The sequence below is a fragment of the Plecotus auritus genome, assembly GCF_963455305.1.
Source record: "Plecotus auritus genome assembly, chromosome: 1".
NCBI lineage: Eukaryota > Metazoa > Chordata > Mammalia > Chiroptera > Vespertilionidae > Plecotus > Plecotus auritus.
In genome coordinates this window covers 153,405,497-153,427,507 of record NC_137770.1, presented here as the reverse complement: position 1 = coordinate 153,427,507, position 22,011 = coordinate 153,405,497, and the positions used below count along the sequence as shown (strand labels likewise).

The window sequence follows — 22,011 nt, the reverse complement described above, 5'->3', positions numbered from 1 at the left end:
ACTTCCTTTTCTGGTAATGCCTCCTTTTCTTCTGTATGTGGGTTGTTTCTTTTTCTTCCCATATTTTGCTGTTCCTTTGTGGTTTTTTTCTATGAATTAGATCAAACTTCTATGTCACCCAGATTTTTTTGAGTTTGTCTTATATAGTAGATGTTTTGTGGGACCCAGTGGTGCAACTTTCAGGTCTTCTGATTGGGTATTCTATGGATGCTCCCTACTTGGGATATTTGGGTTCTCCTGGTATAGTTGGGTCTTGAGTTTTATTGTCCTATTCATTGATGGAGTCTCCTCTTCAGGTGTCTGGTTATGTGGCTCACTCTCTACCACATTGACCAAAGACCACAAAATACAACTCGACAAGATATGACACAAAGGGAACAAAACACAAATGTACTCACGATACTGATAACCCCAATAAAAGAGACCACTAGAGGAAAGAGAATTAAAAGAGAGCAAAGAGAGCAAAAATGGTACTGAGAAAAAGAAAAAAGGTAAGAGAGAAAAGAAAGAGAAGCAAAATGAAGGAGAAAAAATATACATATATGGGGTGAAAACTCCACAAGAAAAATAAATAAACCCAAAAATTCAAAAAACAAACACCCAGAAAACAAGGGGATAGAGGGGACAGAATCTGTAGAGGCAGAGCTTATATCCAAAAGTAAGATAGAGGAATTGAATGAATAGAGCAATGGCCATAGTTCAGTATAGAGGAGGTAGAAAGAGAATGAGTGGTAAGAAGAAAAGTAAAAAGCAAAATAATCAATAAATAAAAAAATAAAAAGATAAAAAAATAACAAAAAAACATTTTTTAAATATTTATCTATCTATATATTCATCCATTTTTCGAAAAGGAGAATAGAGGAAAGAGCAGAGTTTAGTGAGTGGAACTAACCGAGGCTTGAGTTTAGTGAGTGGAAATAACTAAGCCATTAGGAGAAGAAGAGAGCAAGAGAGGAAAGGAAAAGCAAAAGCATAAAAAAGTTGACTAGCAAAGAAAGAGAAAAGAGAAGGGTGCATGGACTTGAAGCAGGGGAGAGGAAATTAGATATATGAGTAAGCCAACAGAGAAATTAGATATATGAGTAAGCCAACTACAATAATAATAACATGTCAATAAAGCAGATAAAGGAGATCAATTTTTAACAAGGGGTAAAAAGAAAGGAGAGAGAAAAATTATAGCAGGGATATTTGAAGAGAAACAGGATGAAAAAGGGAGAAGTGAGGAAGAAAAGGGTGGAAAAAATAAAATAAAATAATGGTAAAAAATAAAAAAATAAAAATGGAATGAAGAAAAATAATACAAAAAATAGAAGGTTAAAGAATAATAAAGAAAAAAAATTAAAAGATAAAAAATAAAAAAACTGAAGTGTCATTCATTTCAGCCCAGTTTTAATGTCCCATGGGGGCTGGTTTAAGACTCCTCTCTATTGTTCTGTCTGCCACTTCTCAGTTTCCTGTTAGGTAGTCAGCACCATGTGGAAGTTCCCAGTGATCCACCACTCCTCTGTGTCTGTCTCCACAGCCTTGGTTGCAGGCAGGCAGGGCCAATCTGCCTACTTTATCTGCCTGCTTTCATTCTTATTTACACAAACCTCTATTTCTGATATGGGCTTTAGGTGGGGGTGTTGCTGTATTGGTTTCTGGGACAAAACAGCACCTCAACCCAGTTCGCAAGGGCTCCCTGGCACTATTCAGAGTCTTTGTTTCCTCTGCAAAGATCAAGGCTGGGTGCGGCTGCACTAGTTGCCCTGTGGGTGCTGGGAGGGGCTGGCTCTTCAGGAGAAAAATGGCTGCTTAGGGTTGGAGGGTCCGGAATGTGCCAGTGCCGGATGCCTGGTCACCTTTCCCTATCCTGCTCCTCTCCCCAGCCTCCACAACACTGCACCTTCACCTGCACCGCAGCCTCGGTGAGTGTTTGTAATTGAAAGGACCTGTGAACTGGGTTTAGTGAGTAAAAACAAGGGAAATATAAGAGCAAAACAACCGCACCACTGCGAGTTTCTCTCCCCGCTGGTACCACGTGGCTCGGGCAGTTCTTCAGGCTGCCTTTCTGGGTGCGGCCTCTCATGGCTGTGGACTTAGATCTAGGTTCCCTGGCTGCCAGCCATCCTGTGGACCCCCTCCCACAGTGAGTGTTACGTGTGTCCCAAAGGGACGCGGACTTGGTGCAGCGCAGGTTCTTTCTGACCCTCTCGTCCTGGTGGTCGAGAGTCTTTCTCTCCAGCCCAGATCCTGGATCCTACCATTCTCCAGGTGTCCTCTGTCATTTCCAGCCATGGATTGTCTCACCAGCTGTTTAATTCATCAATTCCGGGTGGATGTTATTCAATTTAGTTGTTCCTTCTATCTGCTCCATGAGAAGATGCAGGACACGTCTGCCTATTTGGCCGCCATTTTGAAAACCAGCACTCTTTCTTAATGTCAGTACCTGTGCCAGTTACTTATTGCTGTTTAATAACCACCTCCAAACCTGTGTCTTAAAGCAGCATTTACTTGTTCACAAATCTGCAGTGAGGCCAGCTCATTCCTTTTCCACTTGCCACCAGCTGGGATGACCTGAATCTTCTAAACTCTTATTTGTTCACGGGTTTGTCAGGTGCAGTGGGCTTTTGACTGGGACGCTCGCTGGGGCAGCTCAGCTGGACACCTGTATGAGGACTGACCACGTGGCCTGGGCTGCTTCCTTCTTCACAACACGGTGGCGGGTTCTCAGGGTGAGCTTCCCTGGGGAGAGAGTCAGATGGCACCAACATAGCAGTCACACAGCAGTCACTATTATCACTGACATTCCAGCAAGCTTGTTATTGTTGATGATGATGTTTTGTTTAGTATGTTCCCTTATTTTATGGGAAGTAACAAAGAATTTCAAGATAGCATTATTGAATTAAGGCTCCCACTCCCACTTTTTTGGTTCTAAAAAATGTAGGGCTTATGTTGCTAAACTTTGACAGTAAGAGTTTTAATTTCTCTGTAATCCAGGGAATCATTTCTTCTTGGAATGCAATTCAAATTAGCATAAAATGTTTCTGGTTCAGTAAAAGACCTATGGTATTAGAATCCAAATTCATAAGATTAATTAATTAGTCTCATTTTGAAAGTCTTATCTTGGGAAGCATTTGGAGACAGTTCTGAATACCACAATCTGATATCCCTAAAACTTTTTTAAAGATTATGAAGACTTAAGATGGGGGAAGAGGTAAGAGACTTTCCACTAAGGGGCAACATGTAGTCATTTTGTGGAGGAAAGACATGAAACAGTCATAGGAAAAGGAGTATAAAGTCAAGTGCAGATGTTGTGTGGCAAAAACGACAACAGTACATATATTTTTGTGACTCCTGGTCGTTTTAACTTTGGTCTTGATTCTGAGTAATTCAAGGTTCCACTTTCGAAGACTCTACCACTGTACAGATAACATTTTATTGCAACTTAATTCATTTCAAGATTTCATACTGGTGTCCACACCTTCATAACCAAACTATATTCTTTTATTCATGCAGAATGATGAGCTTATAGCAAAACTGCGACCAGCATCTTCAAAATGTGTACGTCTGGATGAAGAAAAGACACCTCCACAGGAGTTATCAGTGGAAGCACTTCTAAAGAGACGTGAAGAACTAAAGGCTAAAACAGAGAAGTGGAAACAAAGAGCAGTAAGCCTCAGAACAGATATGAAAATGCATATGACAGAAGGCTGTGTGGGAGAAAAGTTCAAACTGAAGATTGAAGAAACTACAAAGGGTTTGGCAGACAAAGTGACACAACTTGATCTATTTTTACAGGTTAATTTATTGATTTAATGTGCTTTAATTCACTTCACTGCAAATTACATTTTGGATAAATACAGTGTTTTTGCCTTTCCTCTACTTCCTTTAATAGCAATTTATTTTATAGATTTCCGGAAGGAAGGTGGCATTTGTTTTTCCTTTTTAGTATTTCAGTTTCCATCATTATTATCACTGAATTGATCTTTCCAAATGATTCTTAGTAAATGATCATTTTATTTTTAAGACCAGTTGATGTTAAACAAGACTGTTTGACAGAAAAGGGGAAAATGTGATTTAAAAATTGTTCCATACTTTTGAATTAAGTTATATCATTCTATTTTAAAATGTTTAAACTGATTCTATTATTCTTTGAATTATCAGATTACATGAGTACTAATAGAAGAATGATTAACTCTATAACTCAGATTTAATTCAGTGGACATTTATGATAAATATTTTAAATGTCAGCTTTTTTCACACTTAACGCTGATCTCTGAGTCGTTGACTCAAAACTAAAGAGAACAATTATAACTGTTCAGGTTATACTTACTTTAAAATGTATCCTTTTTATTTGCTTTAGACACAAAGAGCATCTCAAGAAACCTCAGAGAAGTTAATATGTATGCATAATGCTTCAATAAGAAGTCCTTTGGAAGTCAGAACTCCTCTTTTGCAAACTTCTCAAGATGACAGCAAAAAGAGAATCTGAAAAATATGTGCAACTTTACCAAGAAGAATGGGAACCCAGAAAATTATTGGGAAAGAAATGAACTTTATAAGTCAAATGCAGAATCAAAGAAAATAAATTTAACTCATTAATTAGCCTCTAAACTTTAAACATAATTACTATTGTGCCAGGTTTATGAGATTAGTAGGGCATGAAAGCTAACTAAATATTATAACTTTGGCAAATGATGTTAGTAAATAAACTTACCTTTCAAATGTTCTTCCAGGACAGTTTCATCTCTCCTCCTTTTTTGGTTTTAGGTGCCTTTAGTTTTTTTCCCCTTAATATCTTCATGTAGTTAACCTGATCTACTAGTCTTTAAGCTGAATGTCTTGAAGCTATAAAATTTATCTGTATTATTATAAAATCACTTGTCAGAATTCCCCAAATTGAAACATTTAAGATAATAACTTAAGGAGGAGAGACAAAATGGCGGCAGAATAGACTGAAGTGTCCTGAGCCTTGTCCCGAAGCAAATAGAGTGAGCGGCTGAAACGAATAGAATTCAGCCTGATTTGGTGAAGGAAACTCAGCTGGTGAGACAGTTTGCAGCCGGGAAGGGCAAAGGTCCCCTGGAGAAGGGAAAATCAAGGATCTAGGCAGGAGAGTCTGCCGGACCTCTGTGCCCAGAGGGCCAGGGGGAAACCGCAAGGCACCAAGCCACGTCCCTGGGGACAGGCAAAGCATCTGACTGTGAAAAAAGGGTCCAAGGGACTGTGGGAGGCCGGGGATTTTGGACTTTGGATTTTGGATATGAGCTCAGGTAGCCCTGAAGGGCTGGCCGGACCACGCAGTGCCGGCAAGAGAGGAGCTTGCAGAAACGCTGTCCTTCCCCGCTCTGGGGCCTGTGCCTTTCTTCACTGAACCTAGTTCATAGGACCTTTCAGATACAGACACTTACCCATGGCTGAGGTGTGGGGGAAGGTGTGGGCTTGGGGAGTCTGGGGAGAGTAGGCAGTCCAGGAGAGGTGGTAGCGAGTCTGGTGCTGACTCATACCTGAGCCTGGTCCTGGGCCGCCATTTTCTCCTGAGAGATAGCCCCTCCCTCCAGACACCAGGCAACCAATACAGCTATACCCAGATTCCACCCTGAATGACACAAAGGAATCTGAATAGTCCCTGAGAGTCCACAGGGTCTGGCCTAAAGAGAAATCTACAGCCCCAGCAACAGGAAACTGAGAAACAGTACAATACAGACAACTGGGATCATAAGCCAGCCAAAGGAATGCCACTTCACTTTTTTCACTTTTATTTTTTTTTTATTATTTTGTTATCCTTTTTTTTCTTTTTATTTCTTCTTCTTTTCTTCTTTTTTTCCCCTTGTTTTTGTTTGTTGATTTATTTTTCTATTTCTTTTTGCATTATTTTCCATCACTATATTTTATTTTATTTTTATTTGCTATTTTAAATTTTTATACCATTTTTGAAATCAATTTTTTTGTAAATTTATTATTATTATATTCTTATCATTCTCTTTCTTCTTATCCACTCATTCCCTTTCTACTTCCTCAATACTGAATTGAGGTCTTGTCCATATTCATCCAATTCTTAATCTTATTTTCAGTATATAAACTCAGCCTCTACAAATTCTGCCCCAACCCTCTTTGCTGGGTGTTTGTATTTTTTTTTTTTTTTGGTTTATCTATTGGTTCTGTGGTGTCTTTCCCCATATATATATATTCTCCTTTTTCTTTTATCTCTTATCTTTTTCTCTCTCTTCCATATCATTTGTGCTCTGTTTTCTCTCCCCTAATTCTCTTTTCTCAGGTGGTCACTTATATTGGGGTTATTGGTGTCATGAGTACATTTGTGCTTTGTTCCCTATGTGTTGTGTCTTGTTGAGGTGAATTTTATCCTGTCTGGCCAAGGTGCTAGAGAGCAAACCACATAACCAGACACCTGGAGAGGAAACTCCATCCATGAATGGGTCAATAACACCCCAGACCCAACCATAGAGGCAGGAAGAATGAGGCAGAGAGGGAGAGAGCATGAGTGGGTCAGTGAGGGAGCAAAAGAGGAGAGTGTGGTCAGGTGGGGGGTGTGTGTGTGAATGAGGGAGGCACAGTTAGATCCCACGGGACCATCAGGGGCAGGCTAATCAGGCTCGCCTAACTAGGCAGCTTCTGCTACCATTGCAAACAGTACCGGGAGGCTGGCTCATTCTCAGAGGCCTAGCCTTTTTGAAGGGGAGAGATGTGGTAACTGGGTGTCCAGCCTCAACTCCATCCAGAGTGCCCTCAGATAACACCTGGGACTCTACAGCCACCCCTGCCAGGGACCTTCTACCTAGGCTGTGATCACTCCAGCCATCCCGGGCACAGGCTCCTGTGAGTTCTGAAGCGCACTCCCCTCTAACCAGCCCAATGCTTCAGCCCAGGGCACTGCAACCACAAGAACAGCAGAAATGTGAGCAGCCTGCTCCTGTCCAAAGAGCAACAGCCCCATGAGCAACCTGCCCCAGGCCTAAGAGCAGCAGCTTCCCGTGGCCTCCCCTGTCCAAGGAGCAGCAGCTGTGTGAGCAGCCTGCTCTCCTGTCTGAGGAGCAGCAACCATGCAAGCAGCTCACCCCATCCGAGGAGCAGCAGCTACACGAGCAGCCCACCCACAACTGAGGAGCGGCAGCTGCATGCAGCCCTCACCCTGCACCTGTCTGAAGAGCAGCAGCTGTGCAAGCAACCTGCCCCTTCCAAGGAGCAGCAGCTGTGTGAGCAGCCAGCTCCCTTCTGAAGAGCAGCAGCCACACAAGCAGACTGCCCAAGTGCAAGGAGTAGCAGCCCTGTCCAGTCCACACTGGTCTGAGGAGCAGCACCCACATGCAACCTGCACCTGTCTGACGAGAAGGAGCCGAGTGAGTGACCCATGCCTGTCCGAGGAGCAGCAACAGCACGTGCAGCTCACTCCCACCCAGGGAGCAGCAGCCACGCAAGCAAACTGCCCCCCGTCCAAGGAGAAGCAGCTGCACGAGCAACCCGCACCGGTACGAGGAGCAGCAGCCCTGCAAGCAACCTGCCTCTGTCCAAGGAGCATTGGCATCACAAGCAGCCCGTCCCATCTGAGGAACAGCAGCAGCATGCAGCCAGCCCCCATCTAAAGAGCAGCATCCACGGGAGCAGTCCTCCCCTGTCCGAGGAGCAGGAGCCACATGAGCAGTCGGCCCTCATCCAAGGAGCAGCGGCTGTTCACACACAACCCATCCCCATCTGAGGAGCAGCAGCCTCATAATCAGCCCACCCCCATCCAAGAAACAACAGCTGTGTGAGCAGCCTCCCCCACCAGCCAGAGGAGACACCACTGCTGTGAACAGCACCCACCAGAGGAGCCGCTGCCAACTGAGAAGCAGCTGCTACTGTGACCACCCGAGGAGCAACCTCAGCCTGAGGAGCCAATACCACCCAAGGAGCAGCCCCTGCATGACTCAACATCTAGATCAGTTGGTGAGACCAAAAATGGGTAGACAAAGAAAGCCCCAAAGGAAAGAAAAGGAGGAATTGCCAGAAAAGAAGCTAAATGAAACAGAGGCATGCAACATGTCAGAAAAATAATTCAGCATAAGTGTCAGAGTTCAGAAACCAGATGGAAGAAAAAATCAACACCTTATGTAAGAATCAAGAAGAAATGGGTGAAAAAATCAACAACTTATGTAAGAATCAAGAAGAAATGAAGAGTGATATAGCTGCAATAAAAAACACCATGGAAAGTTTCAACAGTAGACTAGGAGAAGCAGAGGACTGAATTAGCGAATTAGAAGACAAGGAAGCAAAACACAGCCAAATTGAATTGCAATTGGAGAAAAAAATTAAAAAAACAGGAGGATAGCCTAAGAGAGCTATGGGACAACATGAAACAAAGCAACATACGAATAATAGGGGTGCCAGAACAACAGGAAGAGAAACAAGGGTTAGAAGACCTATTTGAAGAAATGTGAGAAAAGTTCCCTGATGTGGTGGAAAAAAAAAAGTCACTCAAGCACAAAGAGTCCCAAACAGGATGAACCCGAAAAGACCCACACCAAGACACATCATAATTAAGGCTGCAAGAGAGAGAAAGAAAGTTACATACAAGGGATCTCCCATTAGATTATCAAATGATTTCTCAACAGAAACACATCAGGCCAGAAAAGAATGGAAGGAAATTTACAAAGTGATGCAAACCAAGGTACTGAATCCAAGAATACTCTATCCAGCAAGGTTATCATTCAAAATTGAAGGGAAAATAAGGAGCTTCACAGACAAAAAAAGGCTAAGAGAGTTTATCACTACCAAGCCAGCGATGTAAGAAATGATAAAGGGACTGGTGTAAAAAGAAGAATTAAATAGGTAAGAAGGAACACAGGCACAAAACATTAAAATGGCTACAAACAAGTACCTTTCAATAATAACTTTAAATGTAAATGGACTAAATGCTCCAATCAAAAGACATCGAGTGGCTGAATGGATAAAAAAAAAAAAAAAAAAACATGACCCATATATATGCTGTTTACAAGAGAGCCACCTCATGAAAAAGGGACTCACACAGACTGAAAGTGAAGGGAGAGAAAAACATCTTTCAGGCAAATGGAAATGAAAAAAAAAAAAAAAAAGCTGGGGTAGCAGTACTTATATTTGACAAAATAGACCTCAAGTAAAGGCCATAAGAAGAGAGAAGGAAGGCCACTTCATAATAATAAAGGGATCGCTACAAAAAGAGGATATAACCCTGGTAAACATATATGCACCCAATGCAGGAGCACCCAAATACATTAAAAAAAAAAAAACTCCTGAAAGATATCAAGGAAGAGATCGACAACAATACAATCATAGTAGGGGACTTTAATACACCACTGTCATTGCTGGATAAATTCTCTAGACAAAAAAAATCAGCAAAGAAACAGCAATTCTAAATGACTCATTAGATCAGATGGACCTAATTGACATCTTCAGAGCATTTCACCCCAAAGCCACGGAATATACGTTCTTCTCAAGTGCACATGGTACATTTTCAAAAATAGACCACATATTGGGTCACAAGCAAAGTCTCCCCAAATTCAAAAAGATTGAAATCATATTAAGCATTTTCTCAGACCACAATGGCATAATATTAGATATAAACTACAATAAAAACATTCCAAAAAATTCAAACTTTTGGAAGATGAATAGTATGCAATTAAACAATGATTGGGTTACCAATGAGATCAAAAAAGAATTAAAAACCTTCTGGAAACTAATGACAATAAAAACACAACAATCCAAAATCTATGGGACACAATGAAAGCAGTCCTGAGAGGGAAGTTTATAGCTCTACTGGCCTACCTCAAAAAAACAAGAAAAAATGGTAATAAATCATCTAACTCTACAACTTAAAGAATTAGAAAGAGAGCAACAAGAAAAGCCCACAGTGAGCAGAAGTAAGGAAATAATAAAGATCAGGGCAGAAATGAATGACATAGAGACAAAAAAAAAAAACAAAAAACAAAAAACAACAACAATACAAACCATCAGTGAAACCAAGAGCTGGTTCATTGATAGGATAAACAAGTATGATGAACCTATACCAGGCTCACCAAGAAGCAATGAGAGAGGACCCAAATAAACAAAATTGAAAATGAAAGAGGCGAAATAACAACAGACCCTACAGAAATACAAAGGATTGTTAAAAAATACTATGAACAACTCTATTCCAACAAACTAGACAACCTGGAAGAAATGGACACATTCCTAGAAAAATAAAACCTTGCAAAACTCAACCAGGAAGAATATAAAATTCTCAATAGGCTCATAACTATGGAAGAAATTGAAGCAGTCATCTAAAAGCTCCCAGCAAACAAAAGCCCGGGGCCAGACGGCTTCACAGGGGAGTTTTACAAAACATTCAAAGAAGAACTAAAACCTATCCTCCTCAGACTATTCAAAAATTTCAAGAGTAAAGAACACTTCCAAGCTCATTCTATGAAGCCAGCATCACCTTAATACCAAATCCAGATAAAGACAACACAACAAAAGAGAACTACAGGCCAATATCCATCATGAACATAGATGCCAAAATCCTCAACAAAATTCTAGCAAATCGGATCCAGCAGTACATCAGAAAGATCATACACCATGACCAAGTAGGATTTATCCCAAGAATGCAAGGAAGGCACAATATTCACAAATCAATAAATGTGATACATCACAGACAAATTGAGAGATAAAAATCACAGTCATATCAATTGATGCAGAAAAAGCAATTGACAAAATCCAACACCCTTTCTTGATAAAAACTCCCAGCAAGGTGGGAATAGAAGGATCATACCTCAACATAATAAAAGGCATAGATGACAAACCCACAGACAACATCATACTCAATGGGCAAAAACTAAAACCATTTCCCCTGAGAACAGGAATGAGACAGGGATGCCCACTCTCACCATTCCTGTTCAACATAGTTCTGGAAATACTAGCCATTGTGATCAGACAAGAAGAAGAAATAAAAGGCATCCAAATTGGAAAAGAAGAAGTAAAACTGTCCTCATTTGCAGATGACATGATACTGTACATAGAAAACCCAAAAGACTCCATCAAAAAATTATTAGACTTAATAAATGAATTTGGCAATGTAGCAGAATACAAAATTAATGCCAAGAAATCTATGGCATTTCTATACAGCTATAATGAACTTACAGAAAGAGACACTAAAAAAGCAATCCCATTTACCATCCACCAAAAAAATTAAGATACCTAGGAATAAACTTAACTAAGGAGGTAAAAGACCTATACTCAGAAAACTATAGGACACTGAAAAAAAGAGATAGAGGAAGACATAAACAGTTGGAAGAACATACCGTGTTCATGGATTGGTAGAATCAACATCATCAAAATGTCCATACTACCCAAAGCAACCTGTAAATTCAATGCACTTCCCATTAAAATACCAACGGTATATTTCACAGATCTAGAACAAACTTTCCAAGAATTCATCTGGAATAAAAAAAGACCCCGAACATCTGCAGCAATCCTGAGAAAGAAGAACAAAGTAGGTGGGATCTCAATACCAGATATCAAGCTGTATTACAAAGCCACTGTTCTCAAAACTGCCTGGTACTGGCACAAGAACAGACATATATATCAATGGAATAGAATAGAGAACCCAGAAATCAACCCAAACCACTATACTCAATTAATATTTGACAAAGGAGGCAAGAGCATACAATGGAGTCAAGACAGTCTCTTCAATAAATGGTGTTGGGAAAATTGGACAGATACATGCAAAAGAAATGAAACTAGACCACCAACTTATACCATACACAAAAATAAACTCAAAATGGATCAAGGACTTAAACATAAGACAGGAAACCATAAAAATACTAGAGGAATCCACAGGTAGAAAAATCTCAGAAATATGTCGAAGCAATTTCTTCACTGATACTGCTCCTAGGGCAATTGAAACTAAGGAGGAAAATAATCAAATGGTACTATATCAAAATAAAAAGCTTCTGCACAGCAAAAGAAACCATCAACAAAACAATAAGAAAGCCCACTGCATGAGAGCACATATTTGCCAGTGTTGTCTCCAATAAGGGTTAAATCTCCAACATTTACAGGGAACTCATACAACTTAAAAGGAAGATAAATAATCCAACCAAAAAATGGGCAAAGGACCTAAATAAACACTTTTTGAAAGAGGACATTCAGAAAGCCAAGAGACATATGAAAACATGCTCAAAGTCCCTAATCACCTGAGAGCCGCAAATCAAAACAACAATGAGGTACCATCTCACACCTGTCTAATGGCTATCATCAACCAATCAACAAATGACAAATGCTGGTGAGGATGCTGAGAAAAAGGAACCCTCGTGCACTGCTGGTGGGAATGAAGACTTGTGCAGCCATTGTGGAGAACAGTATGGAATTTCCTCAAAAAACTAAAAATGGAACCAACATTTGACCCAGTGATCCCACTTCTAGGAATATATCCCAAGAAACTAGAAACACCAATCAGAAAGCATATATGCACCCCTATGTTCATAGCAGTACAATTCACCATAGCTAAGATTTGGAAACAGCCTAAGTGCCCATCAGCAGATGAGTGGATTAAAAAACTGTGGTACATCTACACAATGGAATACTACACTGCTGTAAAAAAGAAGTAGTTCTTACCATTTGCAACAAGGATGGAGCTGGAGAGCATTATAATAAGTGAAATAAGCCAGGCAGAGAAAAATATCACATGATCTCACTCATTTATGGAAAATAATGAACAACATAAACTGATGAACAAAAACAAATCCAGAGACAGAGAAACATCAATCAGAACGTCAAACCTACGGGAAGGTAGGGGAGGGTGGGGGTAAGGGGGAGAGATCAACCAAAGGACTTGTATGCATGCATATAAACCTAACCAATGGACACAGACAACAGGGGGGTAAGGGCATGAATGGGGGGGGGGGGTTGGGAGGGTAATGGGGGAATAAGGACACATGTAATACCTTAATTAATAAAGAAATTTTTTAAAAAAAGAAAAAATAATAACTTAAACACAAAGAGTTATGTTACTCCAACACAATTTGGTACTTGGTAAATTTACTTTCTTGATTGTGACCTTTATTATCATTAGAGGGCGCCTTTAGACAAACTACCCTTTATAGTTTTTCTATTTTACATAGAGCCATACATGTTAAATAGGCAACGATTAACATAGGGGTGAGGGGCAGTATAATTGACAAAGTGGCTAAAAATAATGTGACCTGCAGGAGGAGGGTGTGGGAAAGAGGGAAAGGGCAGATCCCACCTCCAAAGCCTTGGTAACAATGTTATAAGCAATGGCCTCTGGAGCTTTTTTGGTCATTTGATCACCAGCCAGGCCTTCTTGCTCTCCCTTAGAGGCTGTTGCTCTAAATTATGCTTGGTGTCAAAGGATTAATACTTCCAAGGTAATGAGTGTATTGCACAAGGTGGTGAAGGCAAATGCTTGACAATGTCTTTGAGGGATTTTATTTAATCCTTAAAGTGGCTACTAAATATGTCCAAGGATATCTTCAAGGGTCTTGTAAGTACAGCCCTTCCAGAGGCAGCAAGTATTACCTGATAAGCCGTCTGCATCACTGATAGCCTCCTACTTTGGGTTACTTAGCTGGGACCCCCTCTCCCCACTGCCTGGAAACATAAGTACTTTTTAGAGCCTATACCTGAATAGAGTAGGTCTGTTCTGACACATTTTCATTGTTAAAATGCTATTTAATGGGAAATTCCATTTATTATTGTGGCTGCTTAAAAAAATGCACGTCACTTAGGGAAAAATAAAATGCTAAGCATCTGTTGTTTACAATCTTCACAGGGCTCAGAAGCAGCTTGCAGAGGTCAGCACCGAAGTTCTCCTTCTTGTAAAAACAGCAAAACAGAGACTGAGCACTACTAATACGAGGCCAGTTCTGCATGCAATAGAAAACTTGGTGATTCCTACTCTGAGAATCTGTTCTTATGAATTAAATAAACTTGTAATACTAAACTGATTAATTTGTTTTTAAGTGAAAATTTTTGTCATCTTCTTACATAGAGAACATTCTTAATTGCTACTTTACTTACAGCATTTTTATTTCAGTTTTTATAAAATGTCTCGCTGAGCAGTTGTACATTTTCTAAATAGTGTAATGAAGGAAATATTTGAATTTTTATTTTATATATTTGCATTTTAAAATGAAGTTCACTTATGTCTCTGTCTTGCCAGCCCTTGAATGACTGACAACTAAGATGTCAGTGTCAGGCCATCTTGACATAGCAACTAGTTTTCATTGTGTATCAGTTATTAATATATCCATTCATTATCTCATTCATGGAGCTTTTTAGTTCCATAATTAGTTTGGTTATTTTTCAAGTTTTCATCTCTTTGGTAAAGTACTTCTTTTGTTCATTAATTTTATTCCTGAGATCATTGAACTGCATTCTTGTATCTCGTTGAGTTTCTTCATGACTGCTGTTTTAATTTCTCTCTCCTTCATATCACAATCATCAGTTATTTTGAATTCCTTTCTGGAGAATTGTCATTGTCTTCCTGTGTAATTGTTACCTTGGTGGTCCATGCTGCTTGATGGGTTGTTCCTCTGCTGGCACATTTGAAGTGGTGAACACTTTTCTTATTTAGGAACATTTTCCTTTCCACAATTCAGCAGGGTGATAATTTGAGGTCTTTCTTTTGTTATCCAGTAGATGGTAGTATAGCGCAGTTTTTGTTTTCTCTTACCTGTACTACTGAAGCTTGGGGAGGGGGATGCTTGTGAGTAGAAGTGTAGGAGACTTTGCCTTGGACATGGGAGTGGACGTGGGGTGACCAGGGTAGTGGGTTCTGGTGCTGGATCCAGGTTGCCTGGGTCTCAGGGCACCACCCCCCTGGCAGGGGATGTGGCCAGTTGAGGGGAGCCAGTGTGTGAGCCCACTGAGCTGCTACCTCATTCCCATGGCCACTGGAAGCAAGGTACTGTGGCCTGGAGGCTGGACACTTTGTTTTGCTGCTGCTGCTGCTGGTCTGTGATGGTGTGAGCACAGCTGCAACTGGGGAGGGATCTGGATTGGGGGGTGGGAGAGAGGAATGCTGCTGGCAGTGGCCCTGCACTGGTTTGTGGTGTGGGAGCTGCACCCTGACTCAACCCCTGCTTCTGTGTTTGCTAGGCCTGTAGGTTCAGCCTTGCTGCAGTGATGGGTCTGTCCCTGTTGTCCCCTCTACCTCCCTCTCATGCTGCCTCGCCTACACATTCCAATAGGCCCACCTTCAGAAGTACTGGCCCGTGGGCCTTTTAGTGTGTGGTGCAAAGGAACCTTTGTTGGGTTCTGGATGTCCGACTAGTTGTAGATTTCAGGGGACATACAAAGGAGGTCTCACTTCACCATGATGCTGTCACTCACTAAAATACCCATTTCAATCAGTGTATGTTGGCTTATGGTTTTGATGGTGCTTTTACGGTCTTAATGCAGAGAAAAACAGCATAGGCCTGGGCTAAATGAGGCTTTAACCTTATTTTTCCATTTGGCTTCATCGGAGCACATCATAGAAAAGAGCAAAGCTGAGGATTTTTAGACCACCTTTTGGGCAAATATGATCTAAGTGCTTCAAAGTTGTGAAACTGGACTACTGGGTACAAAAAGAAAATGAATGGCAAATACTTCTGTAAATTGGTAAGCGTGAGGCAAACCTAAAATGTTCTTGTTAGTTCTCACCAGGAAAATCAGATAATGTCTCATTTCAGAAGATGAAGATGAAAGAGTGTAAGATATTTGTAAAAATTTGTTCCTTTAATCTTTTGGAAAGAAAGTGTTTCTGTTTTTAGTATTTCTAAATAATTTGAAAAAATGTTTAAACTTAATATTGGTTCCAAGGTATGAATAATTTCCATGTGGGATATTGGTTCTCCAAATTATGCTAGACTTAATAGAGAGTAAAAAAGTGCCACTCTATCCAGATACAGAGATCGTCACAAATCCCTGCAGAACGGCTGGAAAGACTTGTTATACAGCTGTTGTTTACAGAGTCTGAGACTTACAGACAGAAGGTGCCTTCTAGAGCTGCTGGGAATTTAATTATCGCCACGAGGAGAACATAAAGTAATACTATGAGAGGTGCGAACATGCTGTCTAAAATGAAAGAATGGGGTGGGTTCTGGGATAGGCCATTACAGAACAACACATTTCTACAGATTCTTAAGCTGTAATTCTGGAGAGTAAAATGTTAAAAACACCTTAATATTGAATTTGTTTTTAATCCCCTTTATTGGCAAGGTTTTAACATTTTGAACTGTTCCTACCTTGTTTTTCCAACTTGAAGCACAATAATTATAATAAAATATCACTAATCGGTGCTTTCAGTTTTCCCCCCTTTCAGAATATTTAGATGGGTTGCTTCTCTCACCATAACATGAAGGTTAGCTTCGCCCACTTATTTCCATTTAGTGGTATAGATGACTGCATGTCTGTTTTGATGATTTTTACCTTTAGTATTTTCATTCTAGTTTAATTCTGGGATGTTAATTCTATACATCAGAAGTAATTTTAGTTTTATTTAATGATATTATAAAATACAAAAGATAAAATTAGGACAGAAATATCACTAGGAAGATTTTCTTTTTTTTTTTTCTCTTTAATCCTCACAAAAGACTATTTTTGTTGTAATTGTTTTTGAGAGAGAGAGAGAGAGAGGAACATCTATGTGAGAGAGAAACATGGATCAGTTGTTTCCCAATAATTGATTCCATCAGCAACCTAGTTATGTGCCCTGCTGGTAATGGAAGCTGCAGCCTTTCGGTTTATGGGATGATGCTCTAACCAACTGGGCCACCCTGCCGGGGACTAGTTAGATTTTCTTGTACATAAAATATTTTACTGAAATATTAATCTAGTCACAGTTGGATAATGAATTGCAATGCTTTAAATGGGCAAATGTACTTGATTTTATTACATTTTATATTACATTTATTTCTATAACATTTAAAATAAGAATGATATCAAAATTTAATTTAAAAGTATCAACAGTTACTGAAAATACATTAAATTTGAAAATGTGTACATGTGTGTGGTTTGAATATGCTATTAAATTGGTATCAGAAAGAGAATGCAATATTATTTTCCATAATAACTGAAAACTTATTCCAGGAAAATTTTTAACAGATGAAATTTCTCTGGTTTCAAAATATTTTATGTTCAAGTGTTTTTTCAGTATTTGTGTTTCTAACACAATTCATGGCATGACAGTTCCTCAATCATTGCTCTTTAAATCTGTATTAAATAGGGAGACTCAATTTTACATTGATTGATTTTAGACTGTTGGTCCATTTGTGACACTTTCATAAAATATTAGAATTCTAATGATTTATTTAAGTTTTTCCATTTCTCAAATGTGTATTCAATAGGTTAGCCCCTCTGTATACAAATACATGAAAGCTAAAATAGTTACTGTTCCTAAGACTTTAACTTTGTACATGGCAGACAGAACATTGTGTCTCAACAGAATGTTGAGTCAGGTATCTTCCTGACTAAACACAGACCTCATGTTTACATCACCAAGGCAGTGCCTTTCTACTCTGAATTTTAACTCTATTCAAACTATCACAGTAGTTATGCTAGTTTCTCATAAGGCAAAGATGAGTTTAATCAACTTGTTTTTATATTGCTCTATGTAATTGCTCTTGACCCCACTTCACTTTGCTCACTTACACAATTGTCCCATAGTTATTTTATCTTTCGAAGAATACAGATATTTGCTCAACTTATTCCTATTCTGTTTTTCATTCATTTTCTTTTTACTTAATTTTCTAGCTCCTTGGTCAATAAATTTTTCCTCATTTTTTTTTGCAGCGAAATACATGTTTATAATATTTACAAACTGCCCAGTGTATTTCTTTTTGCACGTTAATCTAGTCACAGTTGGATAATGAATTGCAATGCTTTAAATGGGCAAATGTACTTTATTTTATTACCTTTTATATTACATTTATTTCTATAACATTTAAAATATGAATGATATCAAAATTTAAAAGTATCAACAGTTACTGAAAATACATTAAATTTGAAAATGTGTACATGTGTGTGGTTTGAATATGTTATCAAATTGGTCTCAGAAAGAGAATGCAATATTATTTTCCATCCTATAATCTCAGATATAATTTAATTGTAGCCTATCCATAAATTAGTGTTGAATGAATGAACGTATACTTGTATTTGTTGTGGTTTGGTTGGTATTGGCTTCATTATAATTTTTCTAAAATGTAACTTTCCGCTCTTTATAGAGGAGGTTGTTTTGGACAATGTACATCATTATAAAATCAAGGAAGAAGAAACATTTCTGTAAGTGTTGTGTAGTCATCTTTCTTGTTGAGCTATGGTGGGGTAGATGGCAAATGACTGCCCTCTTTCCCTTCTGATATTAGAACCTAGGAGTCAGGCAGATGGAGGTGAAATTACTAGCTTGGTTACTAACACATAATAATGAATTGGAGGATGAGATGTATAGCCACATTGGTCTTTGGAACTCAATACAAGAGAAAAAACTTTTAAAAAATTGTATACTTTAGTGAGGTAATATGGAGTATATGAAATACATCTTAATAAAGCTATTACAAAGGTCCTATTTTGTTTTTCTTAATTTAATAATTGTAAGTTACAGTTGATGTACAATATTATGTTTTTTTTAAGTGTACAACCACATTATTAGACATTTGTATAACTTATGAAGTGACCACCCAATAAATCTAGTACCCATCTGACACCATACATAGTTATTATAATACTAAAGGCCCAGTGCACGGATTCTTGCACTGGTGGGGTCCCTCAGCCTGTCCTGTGGACATCCCCCAAGGGGTCCCAGTTTGCAAGAGGGCACAGACCAGGCCGAGGGACCCCACCGGAGCACGATCAGTGTTGGGGAGGGACCATGGCAGGGCTCCAGGGCGTGTCGGGCCCATTTCGCCCAGTTCCGATTGGCCAGACCCCAGCAGCAAGCTAACCTACCGGTCAGAGCATCTGCTCCCTGGTGGTCAGTGTGCGTCATAGCTATCAATTGATCGGTCGAACAGTCAAACGGTCAAATGGTCACTTAGGCTTTTATTATACTATATAGGACTAGTGGCCTGGTACACAAATTCATGCACATTAAAAGGGGATTAATTAGAGGAAATATTTTAATTATTGCTATTTGCCCTTCCTCTATAATAGAAGTGTCAGATATGAAAGAAAATTAGTAAAATGTATATGAAAATCTTCCTCTTGTCAGAGTCTGGGGCGCGCCTTGGGACCTAGAGTCAAGTCCCCACCCACCCGCAGCACCTCAAAATTGTGCAAGACCCAGACCCAGCTGGCCCCACCCACAGTGGGCGAGATCCAGACCTGTCAAGCCCCACCAGGCAGGGGGAGCAGCCTCAGGTCCCTCATCAAGCCCCACAGGGTTAGGTGTGCATCCTCAGGTCTCTCAGGACACCCTAGCACATCCTCAGGTCTTGCAGCACACCCCAGCCTGGCACCGTGGTGGTGGGCATGGCCTGAGGTCCCTCAGCCTGGCACTAGGGCAGGCAGCGTGGCCTGAGGTCTCCCGGCCCGTCACTGGGGTGAGGGATGTGGCCTGAGATCCCCCATCAAGCCCTGCCGGTCTGAGGGCTCAGCCTCAGGTCCCCTGTCAAGTCCCACCAGGGTGGGGGGCATGGCCTGGGGTCCCCTGCCAAGCCCCACTGGGTGGGGGGCACAGCCTCTGGTCCCCTGCCCTGGCCCAGCGCCAAGCAGCCACAGGTCCCTGCTGATTGCTCATTAAGGCTCGTTACAGGAAGTCAGCCTCCTCTGTGGGCGCAGCTGTCTTGTGTTACGAAAACCCCACCTCCGCTGTGGGTGCATCCATCTTTGTTCTGGCATGGCGGTCAATTTGCATATTCCCTCTTTATTAAATTAGATTATTAACTACCCTATGGAGGGGTGTCCCTCAGCCTGGCCTGTACCCTCTCCAATCTGGGACCCCTTGGCTCCTAAACGCTCACCTGCCTGCCTGCCTGCCTGATTGCCCCTAACCACTTTTGCCTGCCAGCTTGATTGCCCCCAACTGCCCTCCCCTGCTGACCTGGTTGCCCCCAACTGCTCTCCCCTGCAGGCCTGGTCTCCCTCAACTGCTCTCCCCTGCTGTCCTGTTCGCCCACAACTGCCCTCTCCTGCCGGCCATCTTGTGACGGCAATCTTGTGATGGCCATCTTGTAATGACGTGAGGGCAGCTATCTTGTGGTGGCCATCTTGTGATGACATTGCCAGAGAGTGTCGCGCCACCTAGGCTTTTATTATATAGGATTCCCTGTGTTGCACTTTACATCCCTGGGACTATTTTGTAACTACCAGTTTGTACTTCTGAATCTCTTCAACTTTTTTTTACCCATCCTTCATCTCATCCCTGCCACCACATACTGGCAACCCTCAAAATGTTCTCTACATCTATGAGTCTGTTTCTGTTCTGCTTTGTTGTGGGGCAACCCGCAAGAGACAACCACCAGAGACTGAGATCAAAATTTATGAGCCTTTATTAAGCTGGCCAGTGACTACAGTTGCAGCACTTCACCGCGGTAAAGGCCGAACTGCAGTGCAGTCCACAGGTGTTACAGCAAATTTATACACGGGAACCACAAGAGGGAGTTAGGATAGTTACAATGACAACCCAAAGGTTACAAAAGCCATTTCAGCTGTTTCCAAGAAACTCAGGGCACAGGTGCAATGCCTGGGCACACTTGACCGGAGCATGAACCACTGCCTCCCTTCAAACTCCAACTGACCCATTGTTCGGTGACCTGCTCCCTCTCCCTCTGTATCCTGCCCCCAGGTAACGGAGGAGCTGTGCAATGTTTGCAGCCCAGAACATTCCCTACTGGTCTTTACAGTGAATCAAATCGTTGATTCAGATTCCTCCCCTCCTTCCCCGGGGATTTGCTGGTAATGGGCGTGGAGGACCATGAGCTTTACAGCCTGTATTCTACTTTGGATGAAGTTTATTAAGCATTTGGCAAAGCACGGGCCAAACAGCAAAATGAGGAGCAGGAGGACCAGAGGTCCGGCTATGGCTGACAAGAGGGTAGTTAGCCATGGTGACCAAGTGAACAGGTTTTCATACCAATTTCCTTCGGCCCTTCTCCTTTCTTCCTGATCTAAGAGGCGTTTCCTAAGCTGGCTTAGACTCTCCCTGATGACGCCGGAGTGGTTTGTGTCAAAACAACAGGTCTCTCCTAGTGCTAAGCATAAGCCTCCTTGTTTTAGGAACAATAAATCTAATCCCCTCCGGTTCTGCAGGACTACCTCAGCTAGGGAGCTTAAGGAGTCTTCTAACTGTCCTACTGATTTTTCAAGGGTGCTAAGGTCCTGATCGACCTGTTGTCCCAGCTCTTTGTAGTTCTGATGTCCTGTTATTAGAGCGGCAGTTCCAACGGCGGTAGATCCAGCCAGGCCTAGCCCCACTAGGAGGGGGACCAGGACAGGTGCCCTCTTATACCTTCTAGGTTCTAATCTTAAGTGTTCCCTGCCTCCTTCCCCAGAGTAATAGTATACTTGTGGTAGGATATGAATAAGGATACATATGCCAGGATCTGTTGGTGAAAGCAAAGAAGCGGGGAAGGCACAAGGTACTATCCCATTGCTGCACGCCCACCAAGTTCCCGCTGGTGCTACAAAATACCTATTTAAGGACTCATCATACTCTTGAGGCAATTCTATTACCTGAGTGCATGAGGAAGAGTATGGAGAGGACCCTAAGGGGTAGTTCACTGGGGCTATGCATGTTCCAGCCCCCTGTAAGTCCTCCAGAGTGAGGCGGGATTGATGTCCCCATACACAGAGGCCTTCCGGCAGACTTTGGACAGAATAACGGATCTCAGATACATTCTGCCCAAAGGAAATATTTGCCCCGATACCCACATAATACGGGGGTTTGGGATTTAGGCACAGCCAGCAGTCTTTGGTTATGTTGGGGGAGGTCTTATTGAGGAAGCGGAACATGGCCTCCAGTGTTCTTAACAGGCCTCGATGGGACGTCTGTGGTACGAGCCTAGGTTCTCCCGGTGCCTC

The 22,011-nt window shown here is 41.1% G+C and overlaps 1 protein-coding gene across 2 annotated transcripts in view; it reads left to right on the top strand.

The window, feature by feature from the left end:
• Nucleotides 1-4,716, top strand: part of LOC308247475 (ankyrin repeat domain-containing protein 26-like) — a 32,915-nt gene extending 28,199 nt beyond the window's left edge. For both annotated transcript variants that reach the window (XM_080666648.1, XM_080666649.1), the window contains 2 exons: nucleotides 3,499-3,780; nucleotides 4,346-4,716. In XM_080666648.1, the coding sequence (XP_080522774.1) occupies nucleotides 3,499-3,780; nucleotides 4,346-4,474 (411 nt within the window). In that variant the 3' untranslated portion in view covers nucleotides 4,475-4,716. The remainder of the gene's footprint in view (nucleotides 1-3,498; nucleotides 3,781-4,345) is intronic.
• The last annotated feature ends 17,295 nt before the right edge of the window (nucleotides 4,717-22,011 follow it).